This window comes from Pogona vitticeps, chromosome 1 (genome assembly GCF_051106095.1).
Source record: "Pogona vitticeps strain Pit_001003342236 chromosome 1, PviZW2.1, whole genome shotgun sequence".
Taxonomy (NCBI): Eukaryota; Metazoa; Chordata; class Lepidosauria; order Squamata; family Agamidae; genus Pogona; species Pogona vitticeps.
The window spans coordinates 69,006,920-69,025,338 of record NC_135783.1 but is presented as its reverse complement, the minus strand read 5'-3'; the positions used below and the strand labels follow the sequence as shown (position 1 = coordinate 69,025,338).

At 44.0% G+C, this 18,419-nt stretch overlaps 1 protein-coding gene across 1 annotated transcript; it reads right to left on the bottom strand.

Annotated features, from left to right (window-relative positions):
• Positions 1-2,098: 2,098 nt before the first annotated feature.
• SOD2 (superoxide dismutase 2) lies at positions 2,099-17,755 on the bottom strand. The gene is made up of 5 exons (XM_020809368.3): positions 17,590-17,755; positions 13,997-14,199; positions 11,871-11,987; positions 8,069-8,248; positions 2,099-3,046 (listed from the first exon to the last, which is right to left on the bottom strand). Exons 1-5 carry the CDS (start codon positions 17,625-17,627, stop codon positions 2,901-2,903), a joined length of 684 nt encoding a protein of 227 aa, XP_020665027.2. The 5' UTR covers positions 17,628-17,755; the 3' UTR covers positions 2,099-2,900.
• Between the last annotated feature and the right edge of the window lie 664 nt (positions 17,756-18,419).

The window sequence follows — 18,419 nt, the reverse complement described above, 5'->3', positions numbered from 1 at the left end:
AGTGTGGAGGGACAACAATGTATAGAGAGGGCAACTCATCTATGATCTGAATTTCTACTTCTGAGTGCAGAGCTTCTGCACTAACTTCTTGGTTTAAAAGTAAATCAACCTTTTTTTCTCTTCTGTGAATGTACATAGGATCAGTTAGGCATCCTTCCGTCTCAAGAGACTATGGTAACATGCTCTGAATAGAGGTCTTGGAGCAGCGTCTAGTGTGGCTGAGAAGGCCCATTTGAGAGTGACAATCCCTTCCACACTGAAGACAAATACAATCTGTCCCCTGTCCAGCTCCCTGATTTTGCTGCTTTCGGGACTGCCTCTTTGCCTCGGCCTGCTGGACAACGGTCTCTTCAAATTGGGAGAGGCCATGCTGCACCGCCTGCCTCCAGGCTGAGCACTCTGAGCGTTCAGCCTGACAGGATCAGACAGCACAACTAACACTCCAGACATTAGGAAGAGGGTAAATGCTTTCATAGAATCATGAAGTTGGAAGGGGCCCATAAGGCCACTGAGTTCAACCCCCTGCTCAGTGCAGGAATACAAATCAAACACTTTCCTATTCCAGGTTTCATAGAAAAAAAGTTTAGAAGACTTGAGAAGTTTAAAGTGAATTATCACCCCACCTTACCCACTGTTAATATACTATGGATCTGTTAGTTTCCTGGAGAAGAAAAACTGCTTAAAGATGAGGATGTACACCTGTATGGCCACAACGGGAAAAGGACTGGCAAGCTGGAAAGGGCTTTAGTATGATCCACCATGGCTCTACCCATGTTCTTATGGCCACCTGTAGTTTCCGAAGTATTTGTAGACACAAAATGAATGACAGATGTTGAGCTCTGAAGACAGATACTGTACTGTACTATTATAAAATGGACTCTCTGTAATCACTTCCATTAAAATGTGAAGCTCAAACCAAAATTGCTAAATTAGGACTCCATAGCATAGTTGCTAGCTGAGAATTCAATGGAAAAACTAGATGTAAGAGTATTCTCTTCCAATCAACTTCTCCTTTGTTCCTTTAACTTGGGCAAAATATAGCTTAAACGTTCTTAAAATAAAGCAACAAATCTTGGTCTAAATCTCAACCAGAGCAGAGCCAGTGAATCAATAACACTTTCATTAGCACTGGCTTACAAATCCCATGTTGCTGTTTAGTCGTGTCCAATTCTTCGTGACTCCATGGACTAGAGCACGCCAGGCCCATAGAAATCCCATAGAATCATGTAATTTACTATAGCTGGAACTAGCAATCTGATTTAGTGTTTTAAGGCAGTGTGACATTTAACACCAGTACCTTTATATCCTCCTTGTCCTTTGAATCCCCACCATCACTAATTTTGAACTGAATTTCTTCACCCCACAACAAACTGCTTTTCAAGTCAAAACAGGCACCTACACAAAATTATTAGCTACACACATATCTTTTATGCAGGATTGAGCTCTGAATCTTTGATCCTTAACAAATGGACCTTTCCACATACCAATGGCAAATATTAAGAGTCACCCAGTCATAGTAACTTGTCTAGTTACACACCTGTTTGTGTATAAGTTATTGAACTGAAAGAGAACAAGCTACCTGAGCATTCATCCGGACCAAATATAGCAAGTTGTTGTTTAGTCATGTCCGACTCTTCGTGACCCCATGGACCAGAGCACGCCAGGCCCAATATGAATCTAAGATTAAGATACAATACAATATAGCAAGTACTGTATCTTACTCTCAGGTTCTCATAAAAAACTGATTTTACATTACCATTTTTAACTGATAGCTGTAGATCAGATTAGATGTCAGAATATGTAATTATCAAAACCACAGGTGTCTGTAATAAAGCACTTTCCAAGGTGGACCTTATCCTTCATACACTTACACTGACTGCTGGCTTGATTCCAAAATGAAAAACTGCTCTTTATGATGTATAGTCAAATTCAGCCATAACTGTCTCATAGCGAACTCTTATAAGGCATCTGAGAAATGAATAAAAGACAATGTTCCTAGACATTTTGGCTGGGTTATTATCCCTATCATGTGATATTTAAAGGCCTTAAATGCTTTATTACAATTAAAACCATATTCTTATTTAATAAGTTGGCAGAGTCAGTTTCAACTTTTATTCTGATAACCAATCATGTATTTCTAATCAAATAATGTAGTGCAAAAAACAAGCCATCTAGATCAATATCAAGACACAATTCGATTATCACCCGTTGGTTGCAATATATTACAGAAGCAGCATTTCCCAACAAAAATACACAGAAGATGAACATACACGCACACTAAGCACCTGTACATTTGATGCAAATTTGATGCAATATCTCTTTCTGGCTTTGACTTTTCTCTTCTGAGAGGAAATTTCGTGAAAGCTAACCCACAACCATTCAAAGTTGTGAGCCACATTAGGAATCCTAATTTTGTAATGAACAAGTATCTGCCAAACATCTCTAATTATGAAGATTGTAACAGACTGCCTTTTACTCAAGTGCATTACACTCTGACACATAACCTAGTCTAAAAAATGCTACTGAAGCACTGTTATAATTTCTCAAACTTTTCCCCTGACTTTGGTATGCCCAGGATGTGTTTGCAGCTTAAAATCAGACTTGAAAGCACTGCTAAACCCACCTGCTACCGTGAGGAAGTCTGTAATTCTATCCAGATGTTTCAAAAGAGTTGCATTTCACAGTAGCTCATGAAGAGTGCCTGTTTTTCAATATCAGATTAGTACTTTCAAGAACTACACTTTTATCACATAAAGAAAACCCTGTGAACTTGAGAACAGTTTTGCTTAGTGTGGTATCATATTTTCAGTACTGCAGCAATTAGCAAGCAAGCTTTTAGGAATTAATAGAAAAATGATTTGAGGAACACCAAAGGTTCAAGTCTGTACAAGAATTCAGCTCTACTTCTTCCCAGCTGCATATCTTGAAGATACATTTTCCCAGTTGATCACATTCCAGATAGCTTTGAGATAGTCAGGCCTAACGTTTTTATACTGAAGATAATATGCATGTTCCCATACATCAATTCCGAGTAGGGGGATGAGACCTATAAAGGAAAAGAAATACAGTATATAACTGAAGTATTATGACACTTAAATTAGTTGTTACATACCCACCACCGCTCCTTGAGAAAACTGTCAAATATTTGACTGTTATACCGCCCTCTAGTGGAACACTACTCATGGCAGCTTCACAGATTAAAATTTAAAATCCCATAAAATCCCACAAAATAATGCCATCAATATGGCAGTTCATCAGTATAGATCTAAAATTCATACAAAAAGAAAGAAAGGGGCGGAATTATATTAAAAGCATCCTGGGGATAAGCTATGGAAGAGAGCTTTGTATAATTCTGCTTTCATTCATTTCCTGAATATCTGGAGGGAAGAAGCCTGTAGTATCTCAGCTGGAAGCTTGTTCCAAAGACTGGAGGTCACCACCAAAAAAGCCTGATTCCATGTCATCATCTTTCTGGCCTTCCTCAGTGTGGCTACTTTTAGCATCATGGACTGAGAGCAGCAGGTGAAACAGGTAGCTGATTTCTGAGAGAAATGGGCTGACAAGTATTGATGTCTTAAACCAGAGGTTTCCAACCTTTTTCAAGTTGCATCCATCTTTTTTATAATAGCCAAGAAACTTGTGGTACCCCAACCACCACGTTTGCATAAAAAGGCCTTTTTAATAGGGTAAAGTCATCCCTTCTCAGAAATACCGATGGACCCTATGGGCGAAACTCATTTCGCTTACCGATCTTCGCTTTGCGACGCCCGATGATCAGCTGTTCGGCGGCTCCAAAATGGCCACCGGAAGCCCCGAAATGGCCACGCGCAGCGTTTTCGCACCCTCCCCTCGCTTACTGAGGGCACGAAAATGGCTGCCGGCTATGGGAAAACTGCGCTGAACGGTGAGTTTTGAAGCCTATTGGAACGCATTAAACTAATTTCCCCGTTCCGTACAGCGATGTTTTCACATAGCGAGGGTTAATCCAGAACGGATTAACCTTGCTATGCGAGGCACCAATGTACAGTGGTGCCTCACTTAACGGGTGCCCCGTTTAACAATGAATCCGCATAGCGAAGATTTTGCAATCGCTTTTGCGATTGCATTGCGATGTTCCCTATGGGGAAAACTCGCTTTGCGACAATCGCTTACCCCCCCAATCATCACAAACGCCCCATTTTTGCACAGCTGATCGGCTGGGCTGTGCAATCTGTGCGAAAACGGGGCGTTTGCAATGATGGGGGGGAAGCGATCATCGCAAACGGCCAGGTCAGCAGGCAGGTGCATTGGATCCTCATCTCCGCCCCCGCGCGATGATTACACCAGGACCAGCAACAGCTCTTTGCACACGTGTGCGTGTGTAAGAGAGACAGAGAGGGAGATCCGAGTGCTTTCCCCCCGTATTCACCCTCTCGCTGCTCGGGAGAGGCTGCCGCCGCCTCCTCCCACTTGAGTCGCTTGCTTGGTGGTGGCGCCCGCCGCCAGCTCGCTGCGCACTTCCTGGCCATGCCAAGCGCACTCCCTTCCCTGCCATCGCGAGGCAAAGCTGTGTCCCCGAAGCCACGAGGCGCCCGCTGGGCGGTGGGGGAGAGAGTCCGTAGCCGGCGAAGGCGCGCACCGGGCTGCCAGCAGATCGCCAAGGAAGCGCCGCCTTCCCACTCCGAGGGGGGTGCCCCCCGCGAGATCTTGCTCTGGTTCATCACGAGCCCCGGTGGGAGGCGGGGCCGAGAAAGCCGGGCTCGCGGTGGACCCCTGGCGGGCTCTTCCGTCGCCTCCCTTCCTTTCTTTCCGTTTTCTGATGTCGGGGTCGGCAAAGGAGCCGTAAAGGAGCTGCCTTTGGTCCGAGGGGAAAGCAGCGCCCAGGCCGGCAGTGGTGGCAGGTTCCGCCCGGTCCTTCAGAGGCCGTGAGCCACTTCGTGAAGGGTTGCTGCAGAGCGTGAACCATTTAATGAAGCCCCCTTGGTGGACCTTTCGCATTTCATTTCCTCTGACGGAGCACTTCTCCCACCAGGCCCACTTCCCCACAAGGCAGACAGCTTAGGATACCCGCCCAGGCACTCTAGTCCCCAGATGTTCTTGGGCTGCAACTTGGAGAAATCCTGGCCAGCACAGCAAGTGGGGAAGGCTTCTGGGAATTGCAGTCCAAGAACATCTGGGGGAACCCCGTTTGAGAATCCCTGGGAGGATTGCATTTTCTTGGTGTCACCAAAGCTACCATCTTTTTTGCTACCCCTCTGGAAACTGACCCTTAGAAGGAAGAAGATTGAGCTGCAGGTTCAAGACTTTGTTTTCGGGTCCCTCTTACCCACCAAAAAAAAAGAATGGTGTCATGGGCTGGACTTCGGTAAATCAAGCCTGAAAACTCAACTGGGCTCTGCATCTCACTTGCAGCACAGAAAACAGCACACAGAGAGATCTAAGATAGACTACACACAGCTGATGGGCGGGGCTTCGTGATCTTAGCAAAGGCCCGCCGATCAGCTGTTAGAAAATGGGGCGTTTGCGATGATGGGGGGCGAAAATGGGGCATTTGCGATGATCGCTTCCCCCATCATCGCAAACGCCCCGTTTTCTAACAGTTGATCGGCGGTTCCAAAATGGCCGTCGGGTAAATAAAATGGTCCCCCGCTGTGTTTTCGCCCGGATTCCTTGCTTACCAGGCAGCAAAAATGGCGGCCGGATGGAGGATTTTCACTTAAAGGTTTTTCCCCCATAGGAACACATTAAACGTGTTTTAATGCGTTCCTATGTGGTATAGCGACGATTTTTTGGGAACGGATTATCGTCGCTATGTGGGGCACCACTGTACATGTTTAATATCCAGTTCTGAAAGTCAAGGAAGAAATTATTTAACAACAGCTGCAACACATATAAGGCAACACGTGACACACAAATCTGAAAACACTCTGACACCCTCCCCTTGGAGGTCCTAACTCCCAGGTTGAGAAACACTATCCTAAACCATTCAACTGAATTTAACAGGGAAATTGACAGGAAGCTAATGAAGCCACACAAAGACTGGGGATATACAATAAAACCTACTCGCCCCAGTTCTCAGCCTAGCTGCCGAATTTTGGATTTGTTGAAGTTTCCATACGGTTTTCAAGGGCAACCCTATGTAGAGAGCATTACAGTACAGTGGCACCTCTACTTCAGAACTCAATCCGTTTTGGAATGGTGTTCTTAAGTTGAAACGTTCTTAAGTTGAAGCAAAATTTCCCATAGGAATGGACTGAAAACCAATTAATCCGTTCTGGCTGTTTTTTTTTGTTATGTAGAGGTGTGTTCGTACATTGATGAGCAGCAGTTATATCTCGCCTTCACTTCATCTGCAGATGATGATGTACAGGTACTTGAGCACTGCCTGTGGACTAGACAAAACTGGATCCAGATAAAACAAAATTTCCAGTCTTAGGAAGAGGGAAACATATCTGGCTTTGATGGGGTTATATTCCCCTTGAAAGACTAGGTCTGCAGTTTGGGGTTTTCTAGGACCTGGCACTCTCTATGGAGCCTCAAATATCAACAGTGGCCAGGAGTGCATTCTATGTGGTTCCACCTGGATAGCAAATGCTTGGTAATAGTGGTTCATGCATTGGTGATTTGAAAAAAATAGATTACAGTGGGGTCTCTACTTAAGAACGTCCCTACTTAAGAACAATCCAACTTAAGAACAGCTCCATTTGCTAAATTTTGCTTCTACTTGAGAACAGAAATCCAACATAAGAACAGGAAAAAAACCCTTTCCTGCTCTTTTTTTAACCTTAGGTCATCTTAGGTTAAAAAAAATTCTCCCCCTAGTGGTAGAGTACGTATTAACCAGCTTTGCATTAGTTCCTATGGGAACTAATGCTTCAATGTACGAACGCACCTCTCCATAACAAAAAAACAGCCAGAACGGATTAATTGGTTTTCAGTCCATTCCTATGGGAAATTTTGCTTCAACTTAAGAACGTTTCAACTTAAGAACACCATTCCAAAACGGATTGAGTTCTGAAGTAGAGGTGCCACTGTACATCTGAAATGCACCAGTTTGAGGAAGACTGTTTTTACTGATAAAGCAAAAAAGCAAAGCAAAGTGTGCTGCTTATATACTGCCCCGTAGTGCTTAAAGCACTATTTGGGTAGTTTACAATTTAATTATACATTGCTCCTCCCCCCCCCCCCCGCAAGCTGGGTACTCATTTTACCAACTTCAGAAGGATGAAAAGTTGAGTCGGCCTCGAGCCAGCTGCCAGAATCTGCTGGGATCAAACACTAACCATGAGCAGAGTTTTGATTGCAATAGTACAGTTTAGCCACTATGCCACAAGACACTTAACAAACCTTGTATGAGGTACACAAGAAGTAATTGTAGGTGCTGATTTAAACATCCTCTGAAATTGATTAATTAAGGCACCCAAGCTTCACTGTATTCCTCCTTTTCCACTCATCCTCTGCATCCCAAACTGAGGGATAGGGGACTGCCATGCTTCATCCACAACCTTTCTAGAGGTGGGCTGTCTCCAAAGCCAGCCAGCCAGCTAGCCAGCCTGTCTTCTTGCTTTCTTTCCTGTTTTCTTTCAAATATTTGCTCCTGCTCCTCCCAATCGGTAATGTAAGTGTTGCCCCGCTGGATTAGTCTTGTGGGAGCATCCTGGCCTTCAGAATCAAACAATCTTCCCAGCCCATTATTCCAGATAAGTTCTGTTCATTGCCTCTAACTAGGGCTAGAGATACCATGTCTATCATGTGTTGCACAATTTACTTCTTAACTTTCCTCTTCTGTTTAATTATTCTCACAAAGCTGATGTAATTGCATTGGTTTCATCCATTATGGGAAACAGCAAGGAGTTATGCAAGCACAGAATGAAATTGTTGGAAGGAGAAGCAGAGGCTTTCTTCCTTTGTAGGAAGGCTCAGACAAATACAGAAACAACAAGCAAAATACACACACTTTTCTGTCATATCCAAATTGCTAAGAAAGTGGGGGCTGGAAAAAGTCCTTCTCAGCAGTTGTTCTGATGTCCAACCACTGACAAGCACACTATCTTCTCATTTAAGGCAACGTCAACTGAGAGAAACTCACCTGTGGTTCCTTGAAGGGGATCCTGATTGGAACAGGCAGCAATCTGTAAGCGGCTTTGTTCTTTATTATAACCAAGCCATCCCCACCCTGAGCCTTGAACACCAACTGAAACTGCTGTCAGCTTTTCCTTGAAATTTGCAAAGGAGCCAAAATCTCGCTTAATGGCTTCCATTAGCTCTCCTTAAAAGAAAAGTCAGAATATTTAATTAGTTTTCTACCTAGTTCCCAACAAACTATTCCAGATTACTTCAGGAGTAAACAGACCAGATGGAGATGCAACAATAAAAACATATTCTGTGCACAACTGAATGGAAGCAGTTTGCAGGACTACCCCCTACAGTTTCTCCCTCAAATTCACATACGCTTCACACAGAAGCATGAAGTTGGAAAGGGCCTAGAAGGCCATCAAGTCCAAACCCCCTGCTCAGTGCAGGAATACAAATCAAAGGATATCTGCCAGGTTGTTGTCTACGTTTCTCTTGAATGCCTCCAGTGTTGGAGCATTCACCAGCTCTTGAGGCAATTGGTTCCACCGTCGTACTGCTCTGACAGTTAGGAAATTTTTCCTGACATTCAACCGAAATCTGGCTTCCTGTAACTTGAGACCATTGCTGTGTGTCCTGCACTGAAGGATGACTGAGAACAGATCCTCTGTATGACAGCCTTCCAGCGTGCGGGGGCTAGGGGGGGCATGTGTGGGAAGTGTGTCCACGTGTGGATGTGAGTGCAGAAGGGCATGCATGCATGCATACAAACATGCACGTGTTCCTTTTCCTTTGTCCCTCTAAGATGTTGAAAGCATCCCATGTGGCCCTCAGGGTCAAAGGTTTGGATCCCCCTGGGCATAGATGATTGAAGCTGTTCAGATCCCCTTATAATTACTTGGCCAAGATTTCATAAGCAGCAAATGATTAACAAGGAAACCTGATTCATACTAATCACTTAAACAGTTAACACTGGTGACAGTGTAATGTTTAACTATGATTGCTGTATGCAAGGAAAGGGAAGAATCTGTACCAAAGGAAGGAAGGTTTCACTGGAGTGAACGTGTGTTCTCTGTTCCATTAGTAATTGTTTACCTGAAGTGGCCATCTTCAGCAGCACATCTGCATTGATCCTGGATTTGTCTGTTTTTACAGCATCCGATACAGCCTTCCCTAAATGTGTTTGCTCCAACTGTTTGAACTACAATTCCTATTCTCACTAACTACTGACAGTGCTGCTTGGGGATGCTGGGAACTGTAGTCCCAAGCAATCCTAAACTGGGACTACAGTTGGATAGAGGTGATATTTACTTATCAGTTTATTTATCTTTACTGATTAACTGGTCTATTCATATTGCATTAAAGAACTGCAACAGTTACTACTTAACTTTGTCCCCATGGTGCACTCTGATTTTTCCCTACATTGAGTATAAAAACATTTTCAGCAACATTTTATGACTGCTGTTCTAATCAAGAGTAATTATACATGTATTAGTGCATTACGTTTGAATATTTAAAACCACCTAGAGGAAACTTTGTAAAGTTTAAAAGCAGTGTAAATTATTTTAAATAGCAGCAAGAATAACACAGGAAAAAAAACATCACCAGCAGTAGTTATTATACATGTCAACATTCAAACACTTGCATGCAGAAACCTGATTACAGTGGTGCCTCGCTTAACGATGTTAATTCATTTCAGTGAAATTGCTTAGAGCAAAAACATCGTAAAGCGAAATTTAAAAGACCATAGAAACGCATTAAAACCCGTTTAATGCGTTCCGATGGGCTGGAAACTCACCGTCCAGCAAAGATCCTCCATATGGCAGCCCAGCGGGGGGCCATTTTGTTTACCCAGCAGCCACTTTGAAACCGCCGATCAGCTGTCCGAAAATCATCGTTTTGCAAAGAATCGGTTCCCGAAACAGGGAACCGATCATCGCAAAGCGAAATTCCCCCATAGGAAACATTGCAAAAAGTTCATCGTAATGCGGTTTCATCGTTAAACGGAGCGATTGTAAAGCGAGGCACCACTGTACCATATTTTTCCATTTATAAGACAACCCAATGTATAAGATGACTTCCCCCCTTTTCTAACCCCAAACTAGAAAAAGCAGGAATCAAAGGGCTTCCTTTTTGCTAACCCCGTGCCTTGGGAAAATGCAAGGAAAGAGGCTGTCAAAGCTTAGCAAAAAGGAAGACAGAAACACCTCCCTTTCCTTTTTGCTAAAACCCTACGCGTTCTTGCCTTTTGAGAAGACACAGAGCTTAGTAAAAAGGAAGGGAGCCACGGCTCCCCTTCCTTTTTGCTAAAGCCCATGCCTTCACAAAAGGCAGGGGTAAAGAGCTGCCTTCCATGTATAGAACAACCCTCAATTTTTTCTCAAATTATTTAAGTAAAAAGTGTCATTTTATACATGGAAAAATATGGCACGTACATGGATTATACATTTGCTGCATAAGGGCAAATGTATTACCGTATTTGTCGGTGTATAAGACGACTGGGTGTATAAGACGACCCCAACATTTCCACTCAAAATCTAGCATTCGTTATATACTCGCCGTATAAGACTACCCCCTCCCTCTGCCTTTTACCCCGCCGCAGGGGCCAAAGAGGGAGGAGAAGGAAAGCAAGTTTCTGGGGCGGGCTACTGGCTGGCCCGAGGCAGAGGCCAGCACCTGCTCGCTCGCCCGGCCTCTGGAAGTCTCCTTGGGAGCCCAGCGCGGCAGCGGCGCTGGCGATGAGCGGGGCGGCGCTGGCTTGTCGCAGGCGCCGTTTGCTTGCCAGTTTCTCTCTTGCTTGCTTGCTGCAACAGATTAGCAAGCAAGCAAGAGAGAAGCTGGCAAGCAAACGGCACCTGCGACAAGCCAGCACCGCCCCGCTCGTTGCCAGCGCCACCGCCACGCCGAGCTCCCGAGGAGACTTGGTAGGTCACGGGGAAGGAGGTGGCACTGCTGCTGCTGCTTTCCAGGAGGGCAACTGTGTCGAGGAAGTGACTGAGCCGGTGGAGACCGAGCTCTGCCCGCTTCCTGGGCTGGGCTCGCCTCTCCATACTGCTTCCTTGCTGGGCCATGCGGCTCCTGAGCTGGAGCCACCCGCTGCCTCCTCAGGAGAAGAGGCGCTGCCTCTGCCACCTCCTCTTCCTCCTCCTCCTCTTTCACCTCTCCTCTTTCCTCCTTGCACTACGTGCTGCCCGCTCTGGGTGCACCCGGCATATAAGATGACCCCCCCACTTGAAGGCATGTTTTTCAGGGCAAATAAAGTCATCTTATACGGCGGAAAATACGGTAAGTCTTTTTTTAAAGGACAGATTCTTTCCATTACAATTATAGTTTCAAATTTGTTTACATTATTGACATTAAAAATAATGGAACTGGCATTCTGTTATATTCACTTTCTAGAATCAAGGTCAGCTTGTATGACCTTCACATTCAAATCAAGGTGCCTGTGATTGCTGCTTAAGCCCACAGTTCTCAATCCTGCTGTTCACCAGAAGTTCAACTTACTAAAAACACGTATCTTGTTTTGCTACAGCACTTTTCTCTTCTTGCACAGACCGCATCAAATATGAGTGCTCAAAGATAATTCATCAGAGTGCAAGCCAGTAGCATGGTATTATGATCTTACTTTTCATACTACAATTTCAATAACAATGCAGCCAATGGCTGGCAGATTCTGGGAGCTGGATAATTTTTAAAAAGCAACTTATTCAAGCACTGTAAACAAAAAGTAATCTTACTCAAATAAAACCTCCAAGAAAATCTAGTTTAATTCATATCAATATTAATAAACAGCACGATAAAGCATGCTGGCTACAAACCTGTTGGTTCCCCACCACCATTAGGAGAAAGATTTGTCCAGAAAATAGTATGATTAACATGACCTCCTCCATTGAACTTCAGAGTCGGTTGAAGAGACACCTGAGCAGTCACATCACCTGAAGTTGTAAAAAAAAAACCTTAATAATTCAGATCAGTAGCTAAACTGAGCCGTAGCATGAAACGCTTCAGTATCACTTGAGAACATTAATGGTACTGTTCTGAAGAAAATGGACTGCAATTTGTAAAAACAAAAACAAAAACATAGCTACAAAGCATAAACATAGATCTATCCAAATAAACTACCTATCATGCTTTAGATGGCTGTGGGAATCAGTTCTGAGCTATTTCAAGATACCACCTTTTGCTCAGGAAATACATTTAAGCATTCTTGCACCCCATGGTAATGCAGTTTAAATTTAAGACATACAGTATCAGGAAAGAAGTAAAGAATGGAGCTGGATCAAGAAAAGAGGAGATGCAAACAAAATAACTGCCACAAGGTGACAAATAGCCATGGCTTTCCAGCAGTGGGATAGCCCTAGTTCTCTTCTTTTCTATTTACTGAAAACTCTGCTATAGTTCTCAAAAAACTTTCCTGGACTATGCTGCAGCTGAATTTTCTCTTGATGAAGAACAGAATGCAACACTGAACATAACTGAAGTGCTCTGGATTTACTGGCTGCTGATTTTCTCTTTTATGTAGTCTGATTGGGACAGTCTTCTTTGCTCAACTACTTACCTATTGGCAGCAATCAAGAATTGGCCTTGGTGTCTAATAAGCAGAAAGGCTGCGGACAGTCATTTGCTTACATTGCAGCCACCAGTTTAAAAAAAACAAAACAAAACCCACATTCCGGTCTCAATTTAATTATTAAACTGACAGTAGCACTGCTTTCCACCCACTTCTCTGTTTCCTCTGCACAGTGTGTACGAACGATTAGAGAAAAGCACCATCCAGGTCTAATGGAGTTGTATGCTGGAACTCTTGAAAAAACATGTTGCTTCTAAATGGCTAATCTAGACAGCTAAAGTCAATGATCTTGTTAAAAATACCACAATCAGTTGCTCCCATTAAACATGCTAATTTAGGGTACAATCCTGAACAACCTCTCATTAAACACATGGCAGTCGCAGATAACCAATGAGATAGTCAAACCTAAAAACACATACTCAAAGTCAGAAGCATGGCCCCAAAGAGAGTATCCTACACTTTTACAGTCTGCTAAAGTTTTAAGACAGGATAGGAAACCCTGACATCTGAACATTCAGCCTGGAGGCAGGCATTGCATCATGGTCTCTCCCAATTTGAAGAGACCCTTGTCCAGCAGGCTGAGGCAAAGAGGCAGTCCCGAAGCCAGCAAAATCAGGGAGCTGGACAGGGGACAGATTGTATTTGTCTTCGGTGTGGAAGGGATGGTCACTCTCGAATTGGCCTACTCACCCACACTAGACGCTGTTCCAAGACCTCTATTCAGAGCATGTTACCATAGTCTCTCAAGACTGAAGGGTGCCTACACAGAAACTTTTAAGACACATTCAGGTTGGAAGCATGCAGGGCTCAAAGAGAGGTGGCTTTGATACAGTCTGTCTCCACCTCCCTCTCTTACCTGGAAGTTACACAAGACCATTTATAAATGGATTGAGTTGAACGTGTGCACAACTTCCCCATGATAAGGACTGCTGATTACAGAAACTTTGCAAGCCTGATGCAGTGAGTGACTGCACTTACATTACTACTGTGGCAATTTCCAAAGGCAACAGTCTGCCTGACTTCCTGGTGTGGGAGGCTTACCTGCATCTTCACCACCACTCTTTGAGCCCTACATGCTTTTATAGAACTCTGCTCTTCTAAAATGATCCAAAAGAGGTACGCAAGCAGCTACCCCACATGTGGTGCAACTCCACAGTTTGCCCCTTACCAACTCTACCCTGGCATTGCAGAACACTTAAGCTCAGCTCCTTTGCGTTTTAACAACCTGAGGACTTGGCACAAAAGCACTGTAGCTGGGCAATTTACAAATACACAACAAGAAGCCATGTGCTGATATCAGTGCAAGGAAAACCCATAATGTACAGTGACAGGCATATAGTAGTAGCTCTAGAAAAAAAAGATGGCGACTCGTACCTTTTGCCAAAGCCTCTTTGTATTTTTCTTCAGCAACATTCAGATTATTTACATATGTAGCATGATGTTTGCTGTGGTGAAGCTGCATGATTTCTGCACTAATATGTGGCTGCAAGGCACCATAATCATAAGGTAAATCAGGGAGAGTATGCTTTTGTCTAGAAGCCAGACATCCAAGCGGTGCTATCAGTTTAGTGACATTTCTGAAAGAGAACACAAAGCAGTAAGACATCTGATTACTGAAAAACAATTTTGTTTCCACTTACTGTGAAGGATTCTTAACCTGTTATACCATTTAACACACTTAATCTGCCAAATTCTTTGCCAATTGTATGTTTTTGTCCTACTGAAGGGAACCAGTCTCTGCATCTCTTACATCAAACAAAACTCCATATAGCTTGGACCATACTGGCTTTCAACTAGTTTTTGTCACCTTTATATGAAAATATTAAATACAAATGTCAGATATGCACTACTGATAGGCATCTGAAAAGAAGAATGATGATAAAACAGTAAAGAATAGAATCTCACTGTCTGAGAAAGCAATTCTCAACCAATGCTAGAACTGATATCAGATAATAGAAAATGCTGGTTAAGTGACTGTATGTAGTAATATGATACAAAGACTAAGAGGTAACTTAAGAACACCAAATGGTCTTAAATTCAATAAAAACCATTTATAATTGATGGCTCTTTCAGATAAATGTTAGTAAATAATGGTTTTAAATTTCCAGCTACCAATACCTACAAGGTTGCAATAATGTTCATATGAAGAGTTTAATTGTAAATTGAGTTTCTACAGTATAATTCCAATATCATAAAAATACTATCAGGTTCTATGTATTATCTTGAAATTCTGTTATGCTTAGCAAGCATGACAGTTCCCATCAGACAAGCATAAGACACATGGTGGGCGAGTCAATTTTCAGCCTCTATCACACAATAAAGTAGTGCCTCGACTTACAAACGTCTTGACTTGTGACCAATTTGAGTTACGACCAGCTCTGGCTGCAAAATTTTGCTTTGCCTTGCGACTGGAGCTTTGAGATGCGATGGGAAAAAAGGCAGGGAAAAGGCAGGTAATTTTAAACTAACCGTTGGTCGGCGAAGAGGCTGCTTCTCTGTAGCACTTTCGCCCCAGCAGTTAGAGAGTGTGGACTGTTAGAGGCTTTGGACTGTGTGGTACTGCTTTCTGCTTTTTAAAATGCCTGTTCTCAGTGAGTAAAGTGTTTTGTAGCGTGGGTTTGGGCTGGAGGGGGGTTATGTTTCTGTGCTGTGATGGGTCTTATAGTGGGTTTTTTTTCAGTGTTTGATTTTTCTAGGAGGAACGGATTAATTGCATTTCCAATAGGTCTTGAAGTGTTTGTATGTTTGTTTTTCAGTGGTGCCCCCCCCCAGCCGGAACGGAATCACATTTCTGTTTGTTTGTTTTTCAGTATGTGTGTTTTTCCAGCCGTAACAGATTAATTGCATTTCCGATGGGACTTGCAGTGTTTGTTTGTTGTGTGTGTGTTTTTTTCCGGCTGGAGCACATTATTTGCGTTTCCGATGGGTCTTGCAGTGTTTTGTGTTTTTTGGTGGGTTTTTTTTCCTGGCCGGAATGGATTAATGGGGTTTCAATGTATTCCTATGGGAAATGGTGCTTTGAGTTATGACCAAATTGAGTTACAACCATCTTCCGGAAGCAATTAAGTTCATAACTCAAGGCACCACTGTACTTTGATTTATCTGTACCTGAACCAGAATTCTAGAGACATTTGCAGGAGAGGTGTAAGAGAAAACAGATAGGTAGAAAATTGTCCAACAGGATTCATAATCTTTTAAAATATGTTCTGATTAGACAGTGTTGATGAACAGGTGCAAATTAGAACACACTGTAATAGCAAGAGAAACATTATATGCAAATCTAAACTCTCCCAGCTGACGCTTCCAAAAGAAGGTATCACTTCAAAATGATATACTGAATGACACATTAAAAGCTCACTTAGCAGAACAGTCTTTTTGAATAAATCTGTTAAGGTTTCAGTACCTCTAACAGAGGTAGGTACACCATACATTCATTGCATGGGCCACATTTGTGTAAACCATAGCCAGAATCCTTTTGCTTACACATGCCAGCATAAGTCCAATGGTGTAAACCCCAGTAAATCACCACTAATTTAAGAAGTCACCACTTGTATTCTTTGTGATGCAACTAGTATGTAAAGAGGAAAACAACTCACACATTCTTAACTAGTGGCAATTTGCCACTGTAGTTTGCAATGCTGCAATATACTGTGTTTCCCTGAAAATAAGACAGGGTCTTATATTAATTTTTGCTCCAAAAAAATAGGGTTTTTATAGGGGATGTCTTTTTTTCCATGTACAATAATCTACATTTATTCAAATACAGTCATGTCATCTTTTTCTGGCTGCTGCACCATGGTGGAGGGTGGGGTTTCACTTAACTGGGGCTTATTTTGGGGGTAGGGCTTACATTACAAGCATCCTGAAAAATTATACTAGGGCTTATTTTCAGGTTAGGTATTTTCAGGAAAACAGGGTATGTAAGTAACTGGATTCCTGCCAATATCTGCAGAATTAAAGTATCTTAATACTTTGAGAAATTTATTTTAGAAGCCTGTAAATTCACCCTCAAACGAGTTTTAAAACCCTAACAACTTCAACCTCCTAACCAGGGATACAGTAATTTGCATTCCTTCAGGTGTTATTGCCATCTGTATAATCAGGATCTCTCAGAGATCCCTATCCTTAACCATTCTGCTCAAGTCTTACAAACCAGATGCCTAAACAGTGCATTTGAGCACTTGGTTCCCTAAAAGAGAGGCATCAACGTTCAAATTTGCCTAGAAGTTACATTCTGATCTGGCAAATTTTTTCCTATTCCCAAACAAAACTGGGAGTGATAATTACAGGAGGCAGGCTAGTTACATGTTAGAATTATATTCTACTTTCTTTGAAATTGCTTAGGTGCAACATACACAGCTCCCTTTTATGTTTCACCTTCACAACAAACTTGTCGGGTAGGTTATTAAGCGAAAGCAGACCAAGGTCAGTGAGCAAGGAATTTTGAACTCTTCCTACAATCCAGAGCTTTCATGTTCAGCTCAGAAGCGACTTTTCTGTCCCTTTGTTGCTGTCCTATATGCCTTCCTGTCGCCTCCAACTTATGGCGACCCTATGAATTGAGCGATCTCTAAAATATCAGCTCTTGCAGCCCCCAAGCCTGTGGTTGCTTTTACGGAGTCAGTCCATCTCATATTCAGCCTTCCTCTTTTCCTACTGCCTTCCGCCTTTCCCCGCCTGTCTTTCCTTGTCTCTCTCTATTCTTTTTCATTATTGCTCTTCATTAGGAGGCACAATCTTCTGATCGACCCGATACTGGCGGCTTGGCGCTTCCGTCTCCCGGGCTCTTTCTCCCACGGGAGCCACCCCGCTCGCCTCTCCCCCCCCCACCTTCACCGCCCCTCCTGGAGGGGCTTCCCTTTTCCTCGTACACTTTCCAATCTCCCGCCTCTCCCGCTGCCCAGCCAGGCCCCACGCTGTGCCCTTGGCCAGGACCTCAAGGGCTCCAGGCGCCGCCGGGCTCTCACCTGCTGGGGCTGCCCCGGGACACCAACCGGCAGAGCATGATGGAAATGGTGGCCGGCGAGGGGAAAGCGAACGACCTCCGAGCGAAGGACACGACCGGACTCCACGCCGCCGCCACTCCGCACAACGCCCGACCGCTAGCCTGTTACGGATCTGGGGCGACGCGACGCATGCGCAGCTGCAGCCCCAGCCCCAGCCCCGCCCCTCCGCGGGCCCTCCGCTCCGCCCAGCCGTTGTTGCCCGCGGAGGGGGTGGGTAGGTGGGGGGAACGGTCCTATCTCTCGGTCAGCTTAACGAAGGAGGGGGGAAATCAAGACGAGGAGATAAGGCTGTGGTTGTGTCGTCGCTTTTGCAGCGCTCCAGTAGCTTTTATACTTGAAGCCATCGTGGCAAGTTTCCTTCTCGATTTCGGTCTTTGCATCGCCTTGCCGAGGAAATGTCTCCCCAATTGAATTTGGTGCCACAAAAGAGCCGCGCGTCAGTAAAGTTCGCAGGATCGCTACCCCCGGGGTGTCTTTCTGAGGGGTGGGGCGCGCCTGGTGAGGCACCAGAAACTGTTTCAGGATGGACCCTTAGGGTCTAGGGTGTTGACGCAAGCCTTCAGTGGCCCCTCACAACTGATGCAAGTGGGTCTGTCCCAGCTGGGGCAAGCAATAGAAGCTGTTTTTTAAAGTTTGCTTAACCTCACCTAACGAGTCCTGCGTTCCATACCATGATCGTCCGAATCTCCTGTTACACGTGTTGGAAAAAAGGAGGAAGGTGGGTAGGGAAAATTTCTGCTGCTGAAGCTGTCAGTACAATACGGTCACAGAAGAGGCTAAGGCAAGAGTAG

What these genes read in the sequence shown, in the direction of transcription:
- SOD2 (XM_020809368.3), bottom strand. Translation starts at nt 17,627, where the DNA reads ATGCTCTGCCGGTTGGTGTCCCGGGGCAGCCCCAGCAG. An exon ending in TCCCGGGGCAGCCCCAGCAG is followed by an intron (nt 14,200 to 17,589) that starts GTGAGAGCCCGG and finishes GTTCTCTTTCAG; the next exon opens with AAATGTCACTAAACTGATAG. An exon ending in CAAAGAGGCTTTGGCAAAAG is followed by an intron (nt 11,988 to 13,996) that starts GTACGAGTCGCC and finishes TTACAACTTCAG; the next exon opens with GTGATGTGACTGCTCAGGTG.